A 21,600-nucleotide genomic window follows, 5' to 3' on the forward strand; every position below is an offset into this window, starting at 1 on the left:
GCTTTTCAGCACTGAATCTATTAATAATTGATTCATCTTTTGATATCCGTGCAGATTGCTGTAGAATAAAAACATGCAGTTTTTATTTAAATTTTTTATCTAGCTGAAAAACTACAGGCAAAACTGGAACACCACACATTTCATAAGGGTTTGTTTGGAGTTTTTTTTTGAGAGCAGTTCTAACATTAGAATGGTGCAAACCTACTCTGCCCTGGTTTTGCTCTGGTAGTTTTAGTCCACTCCCAGTCATCATCTCACAAATACCTTCTGTGGCCAAAAGGCATATTTGGCTTCCGTGGGAGAAACAAGTAACTAGTCTGAGAATCTTTGACATGCAAAAGAAGCAATTCGTGGAGATTAATGAGAGTCACAGGTTTAAATAACATCGATGACAAACAGTTGATCATCATCTGCAATAGAAATTGTGAAGGACCAAAGTGAAATTATCAGGCAGAAGCCTTCATGCTAACAAGATATTTCTCCAAATGCCATGTAATTAAGTTTGCACGGTTCTTTGAGCATCCATAATAGTGTTTGGCAAAGTCTGTGTAGTTTCAGAAAACCAGCTCCTCAAAGACAGATTGTCTAGAACATGTTTTCAGTAATGGTTGTTTGCTAAGTTCTATTTATAGTTCTTTTTAAAAGCACTATTACACTTGGTAATCAGTGCAATTTAAATAAGCAAAGCCAACACATATGAAGTGAAATATATATTATCTTGATACAGAAGAATGCAAAAAGTGAATCTGTTTCTGTATAATTGTTTTTGTGAAGTTTTAGTGTTTGGGGTTTTCAGCTGTAATAATTGCAGCCTGCTCTAGGTGGATCTGCTTGAGCAGGGGGGGTTGAACCAGATAAGATCCAGAGATCCCTTCTATCGTGAGCCATTCTGTGACATGAGGGTGGATTATAGTTCCATTTCCTTCAATGTCATAATGTATTTTTTCAGTGAAAACCTTTTCCAAAGTGTGTTTCTGAATTGCACTGTAGTAAACAGTTTAACAGAGTGTAGGAAACTGGCTTTGAAAAAGGCTCTATAAAGAGCTGTCTTGGGTTATTTCTGGGAGTTATTTGTATGGAGTTAATATAGTTCATTGTTTTAGATAACTAGATTGCTTAAATTCTTCTACTGTAGCACTAAAATTACTATGTAAACATAATCACCATATTTAGACATAAAAACAGCATTTTGCAGCTAAGTGATAACATTTGCAGGAGTTTTGGGTGTTTCACAGAGGTCTGTGCTGAAAATTGTGGGCTTGAATATGTTCTTAAATGTCCTTAAAAGAGGATGTGAAGCCAAAGACAACAATTTTTGCTAATGAACCGAGGTTATTCAAGGCAGTATGGACAAACTGAGTCTTTTGCTAATCTGAATGACTGGGCAATAAAATGGCCCATGAAATTCAGTATGAGTTTAATGCAAGAAAGACATGAAAAAAAACTCCAACCGCTTCTAGTTTCAGATCCAAAGTGGTAGAGTGATTTTGCTGTGTCCAGGAGCAGTAGGTTTATAATAAGTAAGTACTCAGTACTCAGTGCTCAGAAAGGCAAATCAAATGCTCAGAAATCTATGGTTCACCCACACATTAAATACTGTGTGTCTTCTGCCCTTGATGTTAGAAACCATGTTTAAACAGGAGAAAGTTCAGAGAGGAGTAAAAAAGGGTGAGGAAAGATGTGAAAAGACTTTCACAACAGGCACAGCTGAGTATTAGAAGTTTTGTTATGTGAAAGAGGCATTTTAAGGGAGGAAAAGGGATCCACAAAATAATGCCTGGCCTTGAAAGAGATCAACAGGTATTAATTTCTTCTTGTAAAAGAAACTAGAAACCACAAGAGGAGACTCTCCTGGACTGTAGTTGACTTGGTTTTGGTACTCCTTGCCAAAAGATATTGGTGGTTTAAATTCAAAAGGTTTATATGGCTTCAAGGAAAGTCTGGACAAGTCTATGTGAAAGAAATCCATGAAACTTTACTGAATGGACAAATTGAACTAGCCTAAGATATCCCCTGAGCTAAAAATACTTGTTTGCTGAGAGAAAATTGAGAGAGAAATATCAGATATGCCTTCCTTTTTCTTTCCTCCCTCTCAGTAATTCTGTGTTCGGTAATTCTTCCTTTGGACCAGTGTAGCTACAGTGGGTTTAAGCGAATTGAAAAGTTGGCTGATAGTGTGTGAAAATACATTCTCTTTTTTCTTTTAACATTTTTTTACCCACTCCCTTCTAAACAGATGAAATTGATAACTCCTCAATGTCAGACGATGATCGAAAAGAGGTCGTCAACATCCAGACATGGATAAATAAACCTGATGTGAAGTATAACTTTCCATGTAATGAAGTAAAAGAAAATGGGCATATGTTTCCCAGGTACTGAAATTAATCCTAGGTTTAATGAAAATGTCCATCTTGATATACATTTTTTAAAAAATATTGGTCACTGCAGTTATCCTTCATATTAAACTAGGAAATGAAAGTATGAAACAATGTAGAACAAAATGTTACTGTATTTGCATTCTTGGTATTTGCAGTGTTATAGAATGGTAATTATGTATAAAACCTGGTGTGAAGTTTTGCTTTGAAGAACAAGATAGTAAGAAAAATACTGTCAGTGTGCATGGCATATTTGCAGGACAAGGTAGACCCAAGTGTCCATGACTCCATTTTTTCTTATATACCTGTCTCTATATGTTGTACTTCACACCCATCTTGCCCCTAAGATTCAGTGGCCTTGCTAATGTTGCAAGAGCAGAACATGATGCTTGCTTTGACTTCCCCAAAGAGTGCACGTCCGGTTGAACCTGGACAACAGAAACCTATGATGGGATTTCTCTTGCATCATGGTCTGTTCTTGTCTTTTATTATTATTTTCCCATTAGATCAGTCATTTATGGTGTATGATTGTATGTAATCAGTCATAGTATGATTTTTCAAACTGAACTGAAACTCAGCCAGTGTGTTCCCACTGCTAGCTGAACGTGCATTCCTTCCATGAAGAAGGCAGAAGTTGGTCCTGCACTGAGAGGGCAGATCAGCGGGTCAGTGGTAGCGCTGGCACAGGGACTGACAGTCGTGGAGTGCCAGCACATCCTTCTAACTTAATTGGATGCTCCATGTGTAGAGTTGCCCTTTTGTAGGTGGAAGGATGGGGCTGGGGTGTGATTGAAGGGGGAGAGAGAGGCTGGAGGCACTGTGCATGGCCTGACACGTTGCTGGTGGCTGTCATCTGTGCTGAGAGAGCAAAGGCTGTTGTGTTGGGGTGACCATGTGAACCACTGCCCACTCTGGCTTTGTATGCTGGGGGGATGCCATGCTTGTTTTCAGAAATGGCCATGCCACAGTACTCAAGGAAAATCTGAAGTATTTTGTAGAGCTTTCTTAATTAGATATTATGAAAATATTAAAACTGTTTCTTAGATTTGGTAACTGTATTGTCTAGCTCTCTCCATGTAGCTTATTCATAGAATTTAACTTTCTAAATAGCTGATACTTAGTTCATTAAGAAAACTAATGTGTCTTTTTCTTTTCCCTCAAGTCATCTCCTAGTAACAGCAACTCATATGTACTGTTTGAGGGAGATTCCATCACGAAAGGGACTGGCTTACATACAGTCTCGACAGGCACTCAACTCGGTAGTCAAAATCACATCCAAGAAGAAACACCCAGAACTGATCACCTTTAAATATGGAAATAGCAATACTTCAGGCATAGAAATTCTGGCAGTTGAAAGGTAAGCCATCTCAGCAGAGGTGTAAGTGGTAATGATATCCAGGATGCTGTACACTGGAAATCAGAGCTATGCTGTAACTCCCAGAACTGAGTTCAAAAGTAATAGTTTTTGTTTAGGAATACATAATTCAGATGTGAACTAGAAAAAAAGATCTGCCAGCAAAACAAGGAGCGTTTACAAGACCCAGAAGAGAGGAACTGCAATATAGTTATTGAGGATGGGATGTGTGCAAGTGTGTTCTTTTTGTAATATGTCTTAAATGAAAATGAAGTAGACAGCTATCTGCAGCTAATACATGGATTTGTGAAGAGTGGGATGTAAGAAAGTGGTAATTCTTCTGTGGTATCTTTTTTTTTTTTTTTTTTTTTTTGACATCTGACTCTGTGTGTTGTATGAGGAGTCCAGAAGCCTCAACTCAAAACTCTGATTCCCTGAAACCTGATTCCTGGAAGTTACATGTTGCCATGCTCAGTATTTGCATGCTTAAGAGGGGGGAAGGAATCAGATGGAGGAGTGTATCAGGCTTTTTTCCTCTGATGTAGCCTCCTGTTTCTTGGCACTGTTTTAAGAAGGCTGCTGATACCAGCTGGATGTTTTCTCATCCTCTTCCTTGGAGAGAACTGTGTAGAGTGGATGCTGTGTTTTCACAAGAGAGGGGAGATGAGTTTCCTGCCTAACTAGGGACATTGTTCTATGCCTGTTGGCTCCTTAGGTTTGTAGTAGGTCAACAAAGATAAATTAAAATAATGCAGAGAACTTTGCTGCTTGCTGAATTACTTCATTACCACCTTGTGGGCTGGAGCAGATTGATCTAGAGCTATCTGTAGGAATTTTAAAAAAACGCCAAAGCCCATGAAATGAAAACCAAGCAAAGACTGCTGTGCTTCAGTCAGACATGCTACCTGTAGAGATTTTGAACTGCCTGACCTATGCCATTGTCATTTTTTCTTTCCAACATGGTCTATGAAGTACTCCTCAACAGGAGTTCACAAACTCCTGTTCACAAACAGGAAGTGTTTCATAATATAATCGGGAATTAAATGTTATTTTCTTAGTATTTTTTTCATTTTAATATATTCCCCTCTTCCCTTCCTCCTAGACAGAGGAAGAATTAAAAGAATTATGGAATTTATACTCAAAAATTTTATAGTGAATTAATGCTGACTTTTTCTAATTTTTTTAAGGTATTTGATTCCAAATGCAGGTGATGCTACCAAAGCCATAAAACAACAGATCATGAAAGTATTGGATGCCTTGGAGAATTAATAACTAAAGACTTTGTAGAGACCTGTTTATAAAGAAGAAGCAACCAAGATACTGTATGTGGACACAAGATGACTGTTTCCCAACTGAATACTAACTTAAGAGAATTTTTCTGTTTGCTGATGGGAATGCCTGAGTAGCAGGCTTAAGATAGGGTAAATTACTATCCATTTCTGAACAGGATTTTTGTTTTGGTTTTGTTTTTTGGTGTTTTTTTGTTTTTTTTTTTTTTTTTATTATATTTTTTTTGTTTTGTTTTGCAGAACTGTTTATTATAAAGGTCAGTTTGTTTCATTTTAATGCAGCCTTAATGGGAGTCATCTGCATCTTTGCAAGAGCAGATGCAGCTGGGTTCACATTAAGTGTGTTAAAGGAATTAAGGCCTGAGAGATACAGAGTAGCAGTTGAAAATGCAATGGTTTCTAAATTACTATCCCTTGCAAATAAACTGTCTCTGTTGCCTACAGTCTAGAAATTTGATTTTGCCTTCTGGGTAGTATCAAAGGCTAATTAAAAATTTAGGTTTGCAAGCAGAGCTGATACAAATCTTAAAAATACTGTTTTCTCATTAAAAACTATTAAGTCCAGTTTGGGCTGCATATAAATGGGAAAAATACAAGCACTTTGTAAAATGAAGGGTTTTTTTAAAGTCTTACCAGCAGCTACTAGGTTAAATAACTGGAATTGCTGGTAAGGGTTATTTTTAAATACTGAAATTACCTAGTTTTTATTACTGGGTTGTGATTTTTTTTTAATTATGCAAAATTTTACATTTCATAGGTTGAGGCTGTTTCCCTTGTAAAGATGAGTGTATGCATTGAAATGAATGTTTCATGACAGAATATGACAGTTGAAAACAAGTTGCCTTGCTCCTCAGAAACAAAATATCTAAGAAATTTAGATGTTTAAAACCCATCAGTTCAGCACAAAAGTGAGTACCTGCTGACCAAAGGTGTGTTCAGCAAGAAGATGAATGCACCCAAAACCAGGGAAGAAATTCCAATGCTGTATACCTGTGATAAATGTATTCTTAACCAGTTGCCTTCATTGAGTCAAGCATTTGTTTATATTATTTTGAGTAACAACTTCTAAATTAGTAAATATTTGAGAGATGGCAGCTCTATGATCGGTCATCATAAGCTTTCCATTTGTTCAAAGCTCAGTACAGGAATGTTCTTATGGGCAAGGCAGAGCATCTTTGTAGACTGATGGGAAATCATCAAAAACTGTGAAATAAAGATAGAGGGGATTAGCTTTGCTGCATGGAATCTTCTGAGTATTTCAGTCAAAGCCTATGATTTGGTACTTCATCAGAAGGTAAAAAAAGTTAAACTGACCTTTATAAAAAACGTTTATTCTAAGTTATTTTACTAGGAATCAAGCTAGGGCACCTTAATTCTGAAACTAATTACTTTTTTTGCTTCTTAGTATCTGAGTAAACACCAATAGAACTTGAACTGTTGAAGATATTTGCATGAAATTGCACCTGGGCCAATGCTCATGTATTTATAGTTTTGCCCAGCAGCTGTTGTATTACATTTTCCTCTTCCTAATCCTTTCTGAAAATATCCTCAAGAGTCTCTGACTCTGTGCCTACTTCAGCAACGAGATTTTTTCATGTAAAGATGTTTGTGCTACTGTTTATAAACTACAGTTGTAAATAAACCAGTACAATTTGAACATAACTTGTTCTGTCAGAAGGCATTTAGTTGCATACTGTATAAATTCTCTGAAGCAATTAAAAGTTTTTCCTAAAGGTGTTTTGTAAATGGAAGTGACTTTGATCTTTGGAGTGGAAGAAGCTAGTTATGGATCATAGGGAGCTACTGCCAGTGACTTCTTAATGTAAGTATTTCAGAATTTAAGTTAATTTCATTAAGTGCTTTTGAGTGAACCATAGTAAGCATTCACAGAAAGGTCAAAATGAATTAACAAATAATCAAGTTACAGAAAAGGTTTCTGCACAAATTCCAGACTTCTCAGCATCATATTTTTATTATGAAAATGTGGAGAGAATGATACAACACATTTCTCTAGTCAGGAGGGGAAAAAGTGAAAATGACACTCAGTTGTTAAACGGGTGTATTTGAGTATTAAATGTGAAACGTGGCTAATGTGTATGCTTCACTGTGAGGACAGCAAATACAGCAGACCTTTGAGATCTACAGCAAGTAAAGCAACAGGAAGTCAGTTCATAAATCCCTTCTGTGTAGAGACACATAATCTAAGCCATTTAGAATCTAATTATTTGTAAATTTTAAGGCAATGTACAAGTTACCAACAGACCTCTTATTTTACTGAGCTCAGCCCAAACTATGAATAATTTCAATGGTGCTGGTGCATCTCTACCCACAGTTTAAGGGCTACTGTTGCCTTAGAGTGTACATACCTGTAGTTAGTATTTTTGTTACAAAACTTGTATTGCTAAGCAGAAATTACAATTACAGTACTGGAGTGACATTTTTTGAAAAGAAAAATCAAAGTGGTTGGTGTGCAACTTACTGTCCCTTTCAGCTTCAAGGTTTGGTTTTGTTTTTTTAAATTATTTGCTAGAGATGTGTAGGCTCTTGTTTTATTCTGCATGCACCACTGTATGTTGTTGCATATAAGGTGACAGTTGTTATGACACAGCAGTGATAGAAATGAGGTCTGGAGTAGCAAAGAAAGTCTTGGAGTAAACTTCTCTGCCAAATGAAAGCTCTTACCTTTGTTTCATAGCAAGAGTTGGTGCTTCTGTGCTCACTGATGACTCTTCACTTGTCTCACAAATTGTTTTAGATTTGCATTTGTAGGAGAATTTGTAAAGAACTCTACATGTATTACCCACCAAAAATACTGTTGGCTGCAGAGTTGCAATTTTTTAAAATGCCTTTTCCTGTTAGCCCTTACACATGGGTCTCACCTGTGGTAGTATCCTTTCCTTCCAAAAACATGTCAAATAAGCTTTTTTGATGTAGGCATAGTCTACTGAAGGTGTGAAAAGTTTCCCTTTGGGGAAGGAAAAGAGTGGTACTATGTAACTTTTTCTACTGGGTATACTTAGTGCTTGCAGATACTTTTGTTTTGAAACTTGAAAAATACATTTCATCTCTCTGACCCATGGGAAAGTGGATTTTTTGGCCTGTGCTTTGCCTTGAAGGTATGATACTTCACTTTTTATTCTTTTTCTTATTTGGGAAGAAGTTGGGAGGCAGCAGTTCTTTGCACCTGGAGCCATGCAAAGTGTGATGTCTGGGGGAAAAAAAAAAGTTGTATATGCTCTTTCTGCCATCATGGGCATGTGCAAAAAGGAGGGAGGCCTGCTAAGGGCTGCTGCACTGCCCATTCTACCATCATTTGGCTTGGTCAGATAGAGTTTACTGCTCCAAGGGGCAGGTTGAACATTGTCTGTTTGAAGGAAGGTTTGTAATTGCTGCAAGCAGTAGTAGCTGTGCATTTTACAGTGGTTATGCACTTCTGTCCTTTATCTCTCTGCATGTTTCCTGAAAGGGAAAGTGTGTAAGAGATTGATCACCCTGGGTTACCCATTCTATCTTTGCTTGTCCTGCCATCATGTGCTTTCAGCTTACAGATATAATCTTGTGTGAGAAACACTGCTTCTACACAACATGAATCTGCAATTCTACAAACATGCTTCTAAAATGCCCAAGGCTGGAAAATATGTATGAGACAGCAATGTTTTGTGCTGAGTGAAGAGGAGCACTTGGTGTTTAAAGCCAAGGAAGAGCAGCATGGTACTTAGCATGTTGATTTCACAGAATTGTCAGTGTTGGACAGGACCTCTGGAGCTCATCTAGTCCAAGGCCTCTGCCAAGGCAGGGTCACCTAGAGCAGGTGACACAGGAACTTGTCCAGGTGCGTTTGGAATGTCTGCAGAAAGGGAGACTCCACTGGGCAACCTCTTCCAGTGCTCTGCCACCCTCAATGTAAAGAAATTCCTCCTCATGTTGAGGTGAAACTTCTTGTGTTTCAGTTTATGGCCATTGCTCCTCGTCCTGTCACTGGGCACCACTGAAGAGAATCTGGCACCACCCTCTTGACAAATGCCTTTGAGATGTTTATATGTGTTATTGAGATCCCCCTCAGTCTTCCCTTCTCTGGATTAAACAGGCCCGGCTCCCACAGTCTCTCCTCATAAGAAATGCTCAGATTATCTTTGTGGCCTCCACTGGACCCTTTCCAGTAGATCCTTGTCTTTCTAGTACTGAGGAGCCCAGAACTGGACACTGCTCCACATTGGAGCACTGTGGAGATGTTTGTACCTTGGGAGATGCTGTTCTTGTAAAGAAAGACGTGCATGCCCCAGGTGAATGAGTTACCTGTAAACTGGTACAATTTACAGTCCCTGGGGATGAGCCCTTAGCAGACATAAGGCTGCCAGGGGTTGTTGCGCAGGGCAGGGCAAAGAGGCTCTCGGCACAGCCGGAGCTCGGGGGCTCCGCTGTTGCTGCCGGCGCTGAACGGGCCCGGGGGAGCGCTGCCCGCTCGCTGCCACCCTCGCAGGCCAGGCGGGGCAGGGGCGCCTCATCCGTGCGCGGTGCCCTCGGGACGCGGGTCACGGCACCAGCCGGGCTGGTTAAAGGCCGTGCGCGGCTGCCCCTAAACAGCCCCGGGCCCGGGGCAGGCGCTGCGAGTCCCGGCAGCCCCTGCGGGCCGCGCCCCGCCCGCGCGGTGCCGGGAATGCGGGCGGCCGGCGGAGCTATGGCGTGTGAGTGGGATCCTGTCCCGTCCCTCTCTCTCCTCCCGCGATCCCGGCCTCCCGCCCCGCCGGGAAAGGCTCCACAGGGGCTCGTCCCCGGCGCCCCGCGCCTCCCCGGCCTCCCCGGCTCCGGCGTGACCGGGAAGGGCCTGGGTGCTGGGCGCTGGCAGAGCCTGCGGAGGGTGTGGAGCAGTGCGGGGAAAAGCTGCCCTGGCGCTCCGCTGGGCACAGACCGGGTTGCAGCGCTCGCCCTGCAGGGGTCAGCTCGTCAAGAAATGCGAACAAACCGGGCGTGCTTCGCTTGCCGTGTTTAAAAACAAAACCAAGCGTGTTTTATAATGTAGTGGTAGAAATGTGAACCATTGTTTTACTCTGATAGGCTTTTACCTGGTTGTGGCCTACGTTGCTTTCGGCTTATCCTGGGAATTGCTTTTAAAGAAGTTTTTGAGGCAGCTGGTCAAGGCTGGGAGCAGAGGTCTCTCTCTACAGCACTGCTGCACATTTCTCTGCATTTCTATTACTTCCACCTCTGAATGTTTGTAAATGAAGCTGTCGCACAAATACGTCAGTTCTGTTGTGGCTGAGCTTCAGGTTTGCACCTTAACAAACTGCAAACCTGAGACATGGGGAAAATAAGATAAATTAATTAATTACATTTCCTAGTGTTTTAAACATTACGGGATTTTTTTCCTAGTAGATGGTGCACTTTTTTCTTTTGCGCTGAAATTTAAATCTTTAAGTGCCCAACTTGTCTGAACTGAAAGACCTTCCACAAATACTGGGAAGTTTCTGACAGGTCCCTAGTATGGTTCTCTGGGTGGGTCTGGAAACTATAGTTACATCTGTTCAGAATGCCAGATAAGCTTTGTTTGCTCTATAGAGCCAACAGTAAAAGTCTCTCACATGAAGAGTGGCAAGGGGAGCAGTTAATCATTTTTGTAACCTCTAGAAATTAGCTGCTTAGTTAATGAAGTGAGAATTAAGTAGGAAAAAAGAAGTATCTCGACTGCTCCTGACCCAGTCTCATCTTCACTTGAATCAGCTCTCCCAGTTTCCCTGACCACGAGGACTGTGTTGCTTCCAGATTTTTCTTTTTCCTATTGTGATCTTTGACTGTATGATCAGGGAGTTTCCCAGACAGGAGAGGTACTATGAAACTGGGATATTTTTTCTTTGTAAAGCCAGAGAAGGTAGGCTGGTTGGTTGGTTGATTTCTTTGTTTTAAAGGAAACAGTTCTACTTGATTAGGGTGTGTTTTCCTAGAACCTGGGGTACTTGGAGATTCATGGAAGGTAGTCCCAAGGGGTGTGCACAAAACTTGGGTACTCGAAGAGCCTGCAAATGTGTATCCTGCTCAGTGGGTGTGGAAACTGTTGGTAACACTTGCAACTTGGCCAGAAACCAGACTGCTAAGAAATGATCAGAAAGATGTTAACCTGTCTTGGCTTTTATCACCATTTCCCAGACTAGGTGTGAATCGAGGGATAAAAGCAAATAATTCCTTTATTTGGTGCTCTTGGCATTATCTAGTCCTTTAGTGTGCTAGTGACATATTAGGACTTGCAGCGCTCATCAGGTGACGTGTGCAACAATAAGATGGGCTCCCAGTGTGCAGCAGCCTGGGCAGGAGGGGCTGGAGGGACCTGTGCTCTCCCTTTCTGTAACGTGGCCCCTTCCCCTAGAGCATGGACTGGGTGTTGCTGGCACAGGAGCTCTGAGATCTTTGCAAGGTGGTGTCTGTTAACAATCCTGGGTTTTGATGCTCTCCCTGTGTTAAAGAGACTGTTTCCAGAGTCATAAATAAGCTGCAGAATGAGTTGGTAGTGGTTTGTGTATATGTTTATATATCAACTCATTTGTTTTCTTCAATGCTTGTTACTGAATTTAAATTTGGAAGAGTTTCCTGGGGGAATTCTGATTAATAATTCTTTTCTTTTCTGCCATCAGCCTTCCGCCTCGCTCTTATCCAGCTTCATGTATCTGCTGTGAAATCAGATAATCTCCAGCGAGCCTGTGGCCTGGTGAGAGAAGCATCAGCTAAAGGAGCAAAACTTGTGGCTCTACCTGTGAGTAAAGATCATGGCCTACTTAGCACTTACGCCTCAAACCCTTCAAAACCTTTTCCTAGTGTTATCAATGCATTATATATTCCTCTTTCTCCCTGTGTGAAGCTTCAAAATAAAAATAAAAATTAAAAAATCCCAGGGGTTGTATCTGGCAGCACACTAAAAGGTGGGAGAATGAAAAGGGAAACAACAGGTTGACATTTTTTGTAGTATAAGATTCTGGTAAATTTTTTGCTGGTTTAAGTCCTAGGCAGTTCCATCATTGATATATTGTGAAGTCATGTAAATGATTGTAGTTTGAATCTTTGCTGAAGAAGTGTAGAAAAAGGTGACTTTCAGCTAAAGAATGTTGACGTGGAGGTGAAAGAAGACAAGTACACAGTAACTCTCTTTGCTGTAAGGAAAGATACATGAGAAACAAAACAGACATATTTCCAGCATGTCATTTGGGCTGAATTATGATTAAGACACATTCTCTTGTGGCTTCCATGTGTGGAAACATAAATAACCACTTTAAATTATCAGTCACTTCTGACTTATTTTTTTAATGTCAGCCATGATTCCTTTGCTGAATTTTCACACAATGGGTGTGCTGGCAACAGGGTGTCCTTCCCAGTGCAGCTTTGAGCTTTTCTCCTCTCTTCAATGGAGTACTTGTGTTACTCCTGTGCCTTGCAGCGTCTGACACTGGAGTGCAAAGTTCATCTCTGGATGAACTTTGAGTCTCAGTTTTACACACAGAATGTTTTCTCTCCTGCTGTCATGGGGGAAGCATTGAGCAACCTTTCCAGCTCCTCTGTGCTGACATGGTTCTTGTTGCAAATGTGACCATTCAGTGTTCTGCCTGGGCCTCCTATGTAGAGATTACCTATTATTTACTGGTTTCATCATGTGACAAACACTGAATTTTCCAGACTTATTTAGTTGAGATATTTGCTTTGCCAACAATAATTTATGCTTTTAGAATACAAGTTGTCAAACATGGACGAGGTATTTCATAGAGTTTTGGGAGATACATTTTGTATTGGCATTAGGACATGGGCATGAACTATTCTCTTTCCTCTGTTTTGTTTCTTTGGGGGATCGTTGTTTGTTTTAATAACTTTATATAAAGAAAAGTAACTCACACTGAATATGTGAAGATGGAGGCGTCTGGCTTTGCTTTCACTTCTTTGAGGTTCAGCCCAGATTTCAAGAGCTTGGGAAGCTCATTTTGACAGCCTGCAGAGACTTCCCTTCTGCTTCTTCCATCTCCAGATTGTGCTGTGAGTTAGCTGGTACCTGCTGGCCTAGTGCCTCTATAAGGGAAAAAAAGCCCCTTCCAGCTTGGATTCATTCATTCCAGTTCAGTAGAACCTCCCTCTGTTGTTAAAAGTTTGCTTGAGCAGATGAAGCAGAAATGTTTATTGTGCTAATCACAGCTTGGTTTTTTTTTTTTCTCCCTTTTTCTTTGCGGGGGTGGGGGTGTGTTTGTCACTTCTGATGAGCAAAGGGGACAGTGGAGGCAGATGTCTGGGCTGGGAGTCCCCTTCTCACAGAAGAGAAGTTGCTGCCATCAGTTGCTGCTGATATCCTATCTGTGGCCTCCAGCTGTACTCCTTCAGGGGACAAAAAGTGTTGGGTGGGGTGTCTCATGTCCTCACAGAGCTGGCAAGTGTAATGCAGAGTGAAGGTTCCTGATGTCTTGGGCATCTCAAATACCACTGGGACACTTGGTTTAGGCATCGAAACTACTCTGTTAATCTGTCTAACGATTACATGGCTGGTTCTGAGGGATAGCAAATCTTTAACTAGGGCCAACGATGGAGGACACTGTTCAATTGTGAGGAAATAGTGTTTAAAGGATTGTTTTAGAAAAACACCAAGTAATTTTAAGAAATGCATGCTTTTGCAAATGCTGTTTTAAAAATTAAGAAATCATGGGCTGTGGATGAGCATGAGCATTTCACAGTTTTGAGAGGATCTATTGAGCTTGTAACTTGTCAAATGAGCTGGGTGGAACTTGGCTTCTCATTCTGATGTGAGCATCCCTTGTGCTATTGCTAAGCCCAGAGCAGTGAATGTGCTAGCCTTATAGCTTGCATGATAGTCCTAGCTCATGTTCTGTTTGACATGCCCTCCACAAACACACCTCTTGTATTTTCAACGATTGTTCAAGTCTCTCTGGCCTTCCTGACATTTTCTGATTTGCTTATGGAGCTCCTATAAACTAAACTCCTGTAACTAAAGGTTGTTTGAGAACATTGTTAGAGAGGAGTTTGAAAATTTAGGTACATCTCGTTGCAGTGGTGTTACTGAATTTTAGCTTTTTTTTTTTTCTCATCTAATTCTAGGAATGCTTCAATTCTCCATATGGAACCCAATATTTTAAGGAGTATGCAGAGAAGATCCCTGGGGAATCAACACAAAAGCTGTCAGAAGTTGCAAAGGAGTGCAGCATATATCTCATTGGAGGTAGTTTACTCTTAGTCACCATCTCACTGGGGGAAAAATGGGCAATGTTTATTACTGCCATTGGATCAAAATTACATAAATAATACAGTGGGGGAAATCTCTGTTCTCACCTTTACAAAGGATCCATTCCAGAAGAGGATGGTGGAAAGCTCTATAATACATGTACTGTCTTTGGGCCTGATGGTACTCTGTTGGCAAAGCATAGGAAGGTAAGATGGCAGAGTATTGTTTTGAAAAGTTTTCTCAGCAGTGTTGCATGAATTATTTCATCTATGCTTAAAGGTGATATAAATTAGTAGAATCTTGCATTAATAATAAGTTGTGCACCATCACCCATGAAATTTTATGTAACTTTTATTTGGGGCATGTAAACTCCACTTCAAAAGGTGGTCATAAATTTGTTCTGGAAAAGAATGACAAAATACTAGAAGGTATAAGTGGGTTTCCTCATTGTCTTGGGGTGACTTTATGATGTGTATCCCATATCGCTGCCCTATGCCCAGAAATTAATTCTTGTGCCTTTCTATGCCTCTAAACTGAGCCTGAGAGGAGGAAGGAAAAACTGAGCAAAACTTTTTCAAAGCAGTTTGCAGCTTGTTCAAGGTCACACAGAGATAGCGACTTTTTTTTTTCCAGCTGTGGCAGGGAAGGGAGGAGGCACCTGGCTTGTGGCTTCCCCGTCAGCTTCTGGCCAATTTCAGCTTCTTTTTCTCTAAAGGGAGATTGAGAATTGGAATTGTTCTTCCTTCCCTGGAATTTTGGATTTTTTCCCTTTTTCTGTGGATTGCTTCAATATCAGAACACATCAGGAGGACTTTCCACCGAGCACAGAGGGCCTGGCCCTGGGCCAAGCCCCAGCTCCGAGGAGAGCAAGGGGAGGACTCTAACACTTTCCCAGGTTTTTTCTCCACAGTGAAAGATTTTATCATTTAGCATTATTTTCCTTTTCCTGTGTGTTTGTTAAAATAAATAGTTTTATCTCCTTCACTTTCCTTCGAGGAAAATTTATTCTTTCCTGAACCTGGTGGGGGAGGGGTGGTGACCTGCCTTCTGTCAGAGGATACATTTCTAAATTTGGCCAAACTGTCACACTCATATGTTGGGAAAACCATGATAAAAACTAAAACCTGATCCAACTCAGATATCTCTGTACTTTGGCCTAAGTCTAAAACACAGTGCCACTTGAATGGGATCAGGATTTTCCCTCAGCTTCCCAATGGATTTAGTCCTTCTGTTATAATAAAAACTGTTCTTTACACTGTGCTATACATGTGATTAGTGCAGACATACAAAGTCCAAGTTCCACAGTTAAGCTGTTGCTGCTGTTTGTGGTAGATGTTTGCTTACTTGTCATCTTCCACCTCAGCATTGCTTTGTACCTTCTGGAAAACTCCTCCCATTTGTAACTCCAGGGTCAGTTCCTGTTCATGGGACTGTGCACACAGGGATCACTCCATGAGTGAACAAAGCTTATTTCTCTCAAGGATAAGCCAGAAAGAGAATGCAGGGTTACTTGGAACAAATGAGGTGGTGCAAAATACCTCGGTGGTACAGGTATCCATTTATTCTGTTTGCTGATTCTACATTAGCTTCACTTATTAGTTCACCTTGTGCAGCTCTGTGTTGCCTTTCACCTGTCACAGCACAGCAGTCTGCAAGCCCAGGAGTTGTTTGTAGAATGAGTGCAGGCTTGTACTAAGTATGAACAAATAATAAAATAAAACCAGCTCTGTTGTTAGGAAGCTCCAGTCAGGAGCACCGCCTTCAAGGTGGGATAAAGACTGCTCCAGGCTCTCAGAGGAACCTACATAGCTGAAGTAATGGGAGCTTTATGACTTGGTGAAGGAAGTTTTCATGGGAAGTTTTGTGAGGAATGGGACTCAAATGTTAGAGACCAATCATTAGATCAAGACATCTAGCTGTTTTGCAGGTATTTGCAACTTTAGACGTGTGTATTTCTGTAAAGAAGAAAATGCTTTAAATCATCTTTGAGGGATCTGACAATCTTAAGCAGTGTTTATGTTGGATCCTGAAAAAAGAGTAGTCCAGATAACAGTAGAAAACACATGCCTAAAGAGGCTCAAATACCAAGCAGAGCAATAGTTACTAATTGTTGTTAATCACAGTATAATTGCAGGTTCATTTGTTTGACATTAACGTTCCTGGGAAGATACAGTTCAAAGAGTCTGAAACGCTGAGTCCAGGGAATAGTTTCTCCATGTTTGACACACGTGAGTACAAGACAAGCCCTCTCTTTAAGGAGCTCTACTATAGTAACACTACAGTCACTCTGGAGTTCTCTTCCCCCTCCTCCTTCCCAGCAGTGGATTTTTAGACTATCAGATTGGGCTTTTGATAACCATGGCAAATATAATTTAAGTTTGCCTCAAGTGTTTGGGTCACTTCTGAAACTTTTAAAAAGGCAATGTGGTTGCAGAAGGACAGAGGAGTAGAAAGGGTTGAAACATACATCACCCCACTTGCCTTTATTAAATAATGGTCCTATTGATTTGTTAGAGAGAAGTGACTGTATTTTTTTGTAGCAGTTAGAGCTTGAAAATGGTTCTTATAAAACATGGTTTAGAAAAGAATGTATGTAACAGCTACACTGCTACATTGCTTCATGTGAAGACAATGTAATAATGGAAACAATTAACTAAATCAGAAATCCCATTCTAGCCTTCTTGAATCAACTACATCAGATAAAGAAGCAAAATACCTACTCCTCCCCGCCCCATATTGCTCAAAAACTGACAGAGTGTTTACTGAGCTCTCCAAAGAGTCTTATCTGCCACAGTCACTTCCTCCTTGCAATGTGCGTGCTCTAAGAAAGTACACGACTGTATTTTTACTCCATGAAAAGCAGGGAATGCTTTCTTTTCTTGTAAAGGAAATAATTGAAAAAATTGCGGCTAAATGATGGAGGAATATGTTACACAAAGACCTGATACAACATGATTTCGTGGAAATGGCTGTTCTTAAAGGGTAGATAAAACTACTTCTCACAGTCTTTCTCTTATCACTGAACATGAATTCTCCCCCACCAATAGCCAGTGCTTGTTGGACACACATTTAAATATAGCTCCTCCTGTTGCTGTGAATATAACAGTTGTAAATAACAGTTGTAAAATAACAGTTAAAATAACAGTTGGCAGGATGGTTACAGGGAGTCTTGTGACTGCTTTTGTGTACTTGTGCTAGTGATATGACTTCTGTCTCTTGTGTTTTGAGAACAGCATACTGCAAAGTGGGCCTGGGCATCTGCTACGATATGAGATTTGCTGAGATGGCTCAAATCTATGGCCAGAAAGGTGAGGCTGGGTCCCCTAACTGAGCAAGGTCAGCCCTAAGGCCAGGCATAGGCAGGGCTGTTTCTGGGTGGTACATGTTGGGTGATCCCTGTGATCAGGCATTCTTACCCCGGCCAGTAACACAAAACATCCTTGTGGCCAAGACTCTTATTCACATGAGTGACTCCTCTCATGGGGTAAAGTAACCATCACTTCCTGATCCACATTTGGTGGTGGAGTGATGGAGTTGGGGATATCCCCATAACAGCTCTTGGCTGATGTAACTGTGTTGTGCATGGACAGGCTCTGTCTGGTTCCATTTTGGGCAGAGGCTGGGAAGTATTGAAAGAAACCTCACCTTGGGTTTCAATGTGAAGGGCCACTCTAGGGTAAACCAACTCCCCTTAATGATGCTTGGGTTCTAATTGTCTCTTAACAAAGGTTGCCAGCTGCTGATATATCCAGGGGCTTTTAACATGACAACAGGACCAGCTCATTGGGAACTCTTACAAAGGGGACGGTAAGATCACAGTAACAGCTTATCCTCCTGTTCTAGAGGAGTTCTGGTGTATGGAACTGAACTTTCTTGTGTTCCAAATGACACCTGGGCATCAGAAGTGGTGCTGCAGGGCCACTCTGCCATTGGAAATGTACCATCCCTCAAGCCTTGCATGGGACACCAAAATGATTTTACTGTCAAGGAGAAAAGCAGGAAATTCTCAACCTTTACTCCTGCCAGCCCCTGTTATGCCCTTTCAAGGACTTTTTCCCATGGCTCTATAAGCACCCTTCACACCCATTTTCTAGAGAGAAGAGCCAGTAACTGTTTGGGCAGTGTATTATTACAGGTAGAACTAGACTGAGATTCCTGAATGCAGTATTATTTATTCATTTGGTCAGCTTCAGTCAATTTTGCTACATACTGAATGAACCTGTGAATTACATGATATTCCATGCACTAACTCTGGAGCCAGATGCTAGAGACTTGTCTTTCCATGCTCTTTTTTCTCTGACCTTTGTATCGTTTACAGTTTTGGCTAGTCATTTAGAGGATATATAGCTTGTCCTTCAGAGTGGATTCTTTCTCTTCTGCTTAATTAAATGGTATTATAAAAAACAATTTTCACTTTTTCCCTCCCTTCCTTCATCTTTCTGTGAACACAGAGCTGTTGATAATCAACTCTACGTAGCTACTGTATCTCCTGCTAGAGATGAAAAAGCATCCTATGTTGCCTGGGGACACAGCACTGTAGTAAATCCATGGTGAGTTCAGTAAAATAAAGAACAGCACCTTTTTTTTTTTTTGGGTTAAAAAAATATTTTATTTGACAGTCAGCTTCAATCCTACATTTCCATCTACTCTTAAAAGTGCAAATTCTTGGTAAAAAGAGAGAGTCTCTCATGAGACTTGAGCCTACATTGTCAAAATCATCGTTTAAAACAGTCAAACTGAAAAACAAGAAAGTTGGAGTATGTATTCATTTTGGTAGTAAAGATGCTACTTAGTACTAGGATTTAGCATTAGTTGAACTGCTGACCTTGTCAACTTGTTCCTGAAGTTCAGACAATTATATGCACATGGTAGTTCTCTGTGTAGAACCAAACCATCTTAAACAGCTCACACAGAACTATCTCATTTCCTCAAAGAACAGCACTGCTTTGACATAAGAAAGAACAAGAAGAATGTCTTCAGCTAGAGAAGAGAGATTCTGACTTGAGCAGAAGTCAGGCAGGTGTAGAGGAGGTAGAAGTGACCAAATCTTCAGGCAGTTGTTTTTCTTTCAGGTAAATCTACTGACAGTTCTCTTCCAGATGATTGCAGAGTAAGAAAAACTTTGTCCATGCCTTGAGCTTTTAACTTTATATGATGAAAGCAGTGACAAAACACTTTGTGGGAGACATGATAAATCGTGTTCAGTAGTTCATGCAGACTAAAAGTACACTCCTATTAAAAGCCAGTAGGATCTTCAAAGGAGAAAGTGTTCATCTTTGCCAATGTGGTTGTTCCTTTCCCCTTGAGGTGTGTTGCATGCTCACAGGCACTGGTTCTCTGAGTGGCTTTTACCATGGTTCTTGATCTTTGAAGGACACTTATGTTAAGTGTGTACATATTACATATAAAATGTGCCATATATAAAGCCTGGAAGCCATTTCCATCATGCCAGACTTAAGGATTATGATGTTATTTTTAGGACAGCCCTGTCTTTACAGCTGTAGGCATCAAGGGTAGGAACTCCTTTTTGTACAAACAGCAGCAAGTGGACTGATGCCTTGAGACCAGTGTGTTAATCTTGTGAACAAATGTGCTTAATTTTTCAGGGGTGAAGTCATAGCGAAAGCTGGGGCTGAGGAAACAGTTGTATACACAGATATAGGTAAGGGAAAAGTTGTTTTGGTATTTTCCCCCCACTTTTTTTTCTTGAGTACAGGTCATGACACTAAGGAGAGACGGTTTTTTAAGTCTGTGGCCTTACACATGCAGCTACAGATGATGCAGCATTCCTCTGCCCTGTCCACCTTTGCTAGGTTAGAGCAAGGACAAGCAGCACGTGGCTGTGCTGCTCTATACACAATACTCTATAGCTGTACCCTTCCAGTTCACTTTCTTAGCAGCAAGGTGCCACCTTAGGATACAGCAAAGCTGAGGCTTCCTTTAGCCCTGGCTGCTCACTTGTAGTGCCCTCCAAGCCCAATCTCCATCAAAGCTGCTATTTTCCCTGTCTTACTTCAGAGCAAGTCAGGAGCTTGCTTTTTTGCCTGCTGTTCTCTTAACTCTTTTCTTCTCCCTTGCAGATCTAAAGAAACTTGCAGAAATACGTCAACAAATTCCTATTTTAAGCCAGAAGCGTTGTGATCTCTACGGTGTAGAGATGAAGAAGTGAAGCTGGGTCAAGAGGGAAGGTTCAGCTGTCACAATGGCTGTTGCCTTCATCTTTGGAAGGATTTCCTTAGTAGTTGCTCCACAATTTACTGCCAATGTGCCAGTTAAGAAACCACCACGTAACAAAAAAACTTGGTGCAATTCTAAAATTATTCAAATACAACTTTTATATCTCCTCTCATACTTAAGCATTTCATAGTATTTTACAGCTAGCATAAAGGTGGAGATGAAATCAGTTCAACACAGCAGTGATGAACATTGATTTTTGTGCATTGTAATGTTTTAGTTACCTTTTGAGGGCTTTTTTGTAGAACACAGAAATGGAAATCTTGTTCTCTGAAACTCCCTCTCAAGTCAGCTTTGGTATTATGAATTTTTCAGTAATTATCAGAAAATCATGAAGCATGACTCTTCTCACTCTGTCCTTTTTAGATGTACATGTCTTAACTAGGGTCCTTGAATGCCCTAATTCTAACTTGGAAAGCTTAAAATGTAACACACTGAGCAAGCCAGGCTGAATTCTGCTCTGCACTACTCGGGACACTGCAAGAAGCTGCCAGACAGAGCTGCTACTATAGAAGAATCTGTAACAGTGTTTGGTTATGAGTCTTGCCTGGATATATGCATTTAATTCTCCTTATGGCAAATCCTGCTCATTGCTGAAGTGACATGGGTTACTGTCTTGTTACAATAATTCACATGTTGCCACACCTTTGCTCTCCATACTGCTTCCTTAATAGAATTTTTGAGTGGGTTTTAATTCTGCTGCCTGGAAAAGCCTTGAGGGGCGTCAGTCAGGTTGGAAAACTGTTGCACTGCTAAGTCCTTCTGCCCACAGTCTCTCAGAATACTGCTCGATGTTTGAATGCATTATTGCTACCATGTGCAGCTCCTATCCACTGTACAGAATACATTCCTGACTGTGCTGCTTTTGCTGGAGACTAACAAACTGATTGTGAACAATGGCTTTAAAATACTGAAAACCAGCCAAGCATGTTGCACTTTTGGTTTTGGTTTTTTTCTTAGAAGGAATTTACAAGTTATGCTTTTTATTCCTGGGGATGAAAAAAAAAAGGAAATCACCAGCCTTCACTGATAAGCTTTTAGTTTTCCAGCAGCATTGAACAGCAGTAAGGCTAAAAGAGATTTCAAAATACAAAAGTGGGAGGGAGAGAAGGTTTTGTCTTGCTCTAGCTAACCACATTTCCCCCCAAA

General features: G+C 40.7%; 2 protein-coding genes across 3 annotated transcripts in view; both read left to right on the top strand.

The window, feature by feature from the left end:
- TBC1D23 (TBC1 domain family member 23) overlaps positions 1–6,680 on the top strand; it is a 32,602-nt gene extending 25,922 nt beyond the window's left edge. For both annotated transcript variants that reach the window (XM_069021395.1, XM_069021384.1), the window contains 3 exons: positions 2,237–2,372; positions 3,538–3,732; positions 4,917–6,680. In XM_069021395.1, the coding sequence (XP_068877496.1) occupies positions 2,237–2,372; positions 3,538–3,732; positions 4,917–4,998 (413 nt within the window). In that variant the 3' untranslated portion in view covers positions 4,999–6,680. The remainder of the gene's footprint in view (positions 1–2,236; positions 2,373–3,537; positions 3,733–4,916) is intronic.
- Positions 6,681–9,593: 2,913 nt separating this feature from the next.
- On the top strand, positions 9,594–21,376 carry NIT2 (nitrilase family member 2). Its single transcript, XM_069021471.1, has 10 exons — positions 9,594–9,703; positions 11,642–11,760; positions 14,094–14,214; positions 14,335–14,423; positions 16,352–16,445; positions 17,451–17,525; positions 17,946–18,024; positions 18,669–18,767; positions 19,824–19,879; positions 20,298–21,376. The coding sequence occupies exons 1-10, from the start codon at positions 9,676–9,678 to the stop codon at positions 20,384–20,386; spliced, it is 849 nt and encodes a 282-aa protein (XP_068877572.1). The 5' UTR covers positions 9,594–9,675; the 3' UTR covers positions 20,387–21,376.
- Positions 21,377–21,600: the final 224 nt, after the last annotated feature.

The sequence above is a fragment of the Aphelocoma coerulescens genome, chromosome 1 (assembly GCF_041296385.1).
Source record: "Aphelocoma coerulescens isolate FSJ_1873_10779 chromosome 1, UR_Acoe_1.0, whole genome shotgun sequence".
Taxonomy (NCBI): Eukaryota; Metazoa; Chordata; class Aves; order Passeriformes; family Corvidae; genus Aphelocoma; species Aphelocoma coerulescens.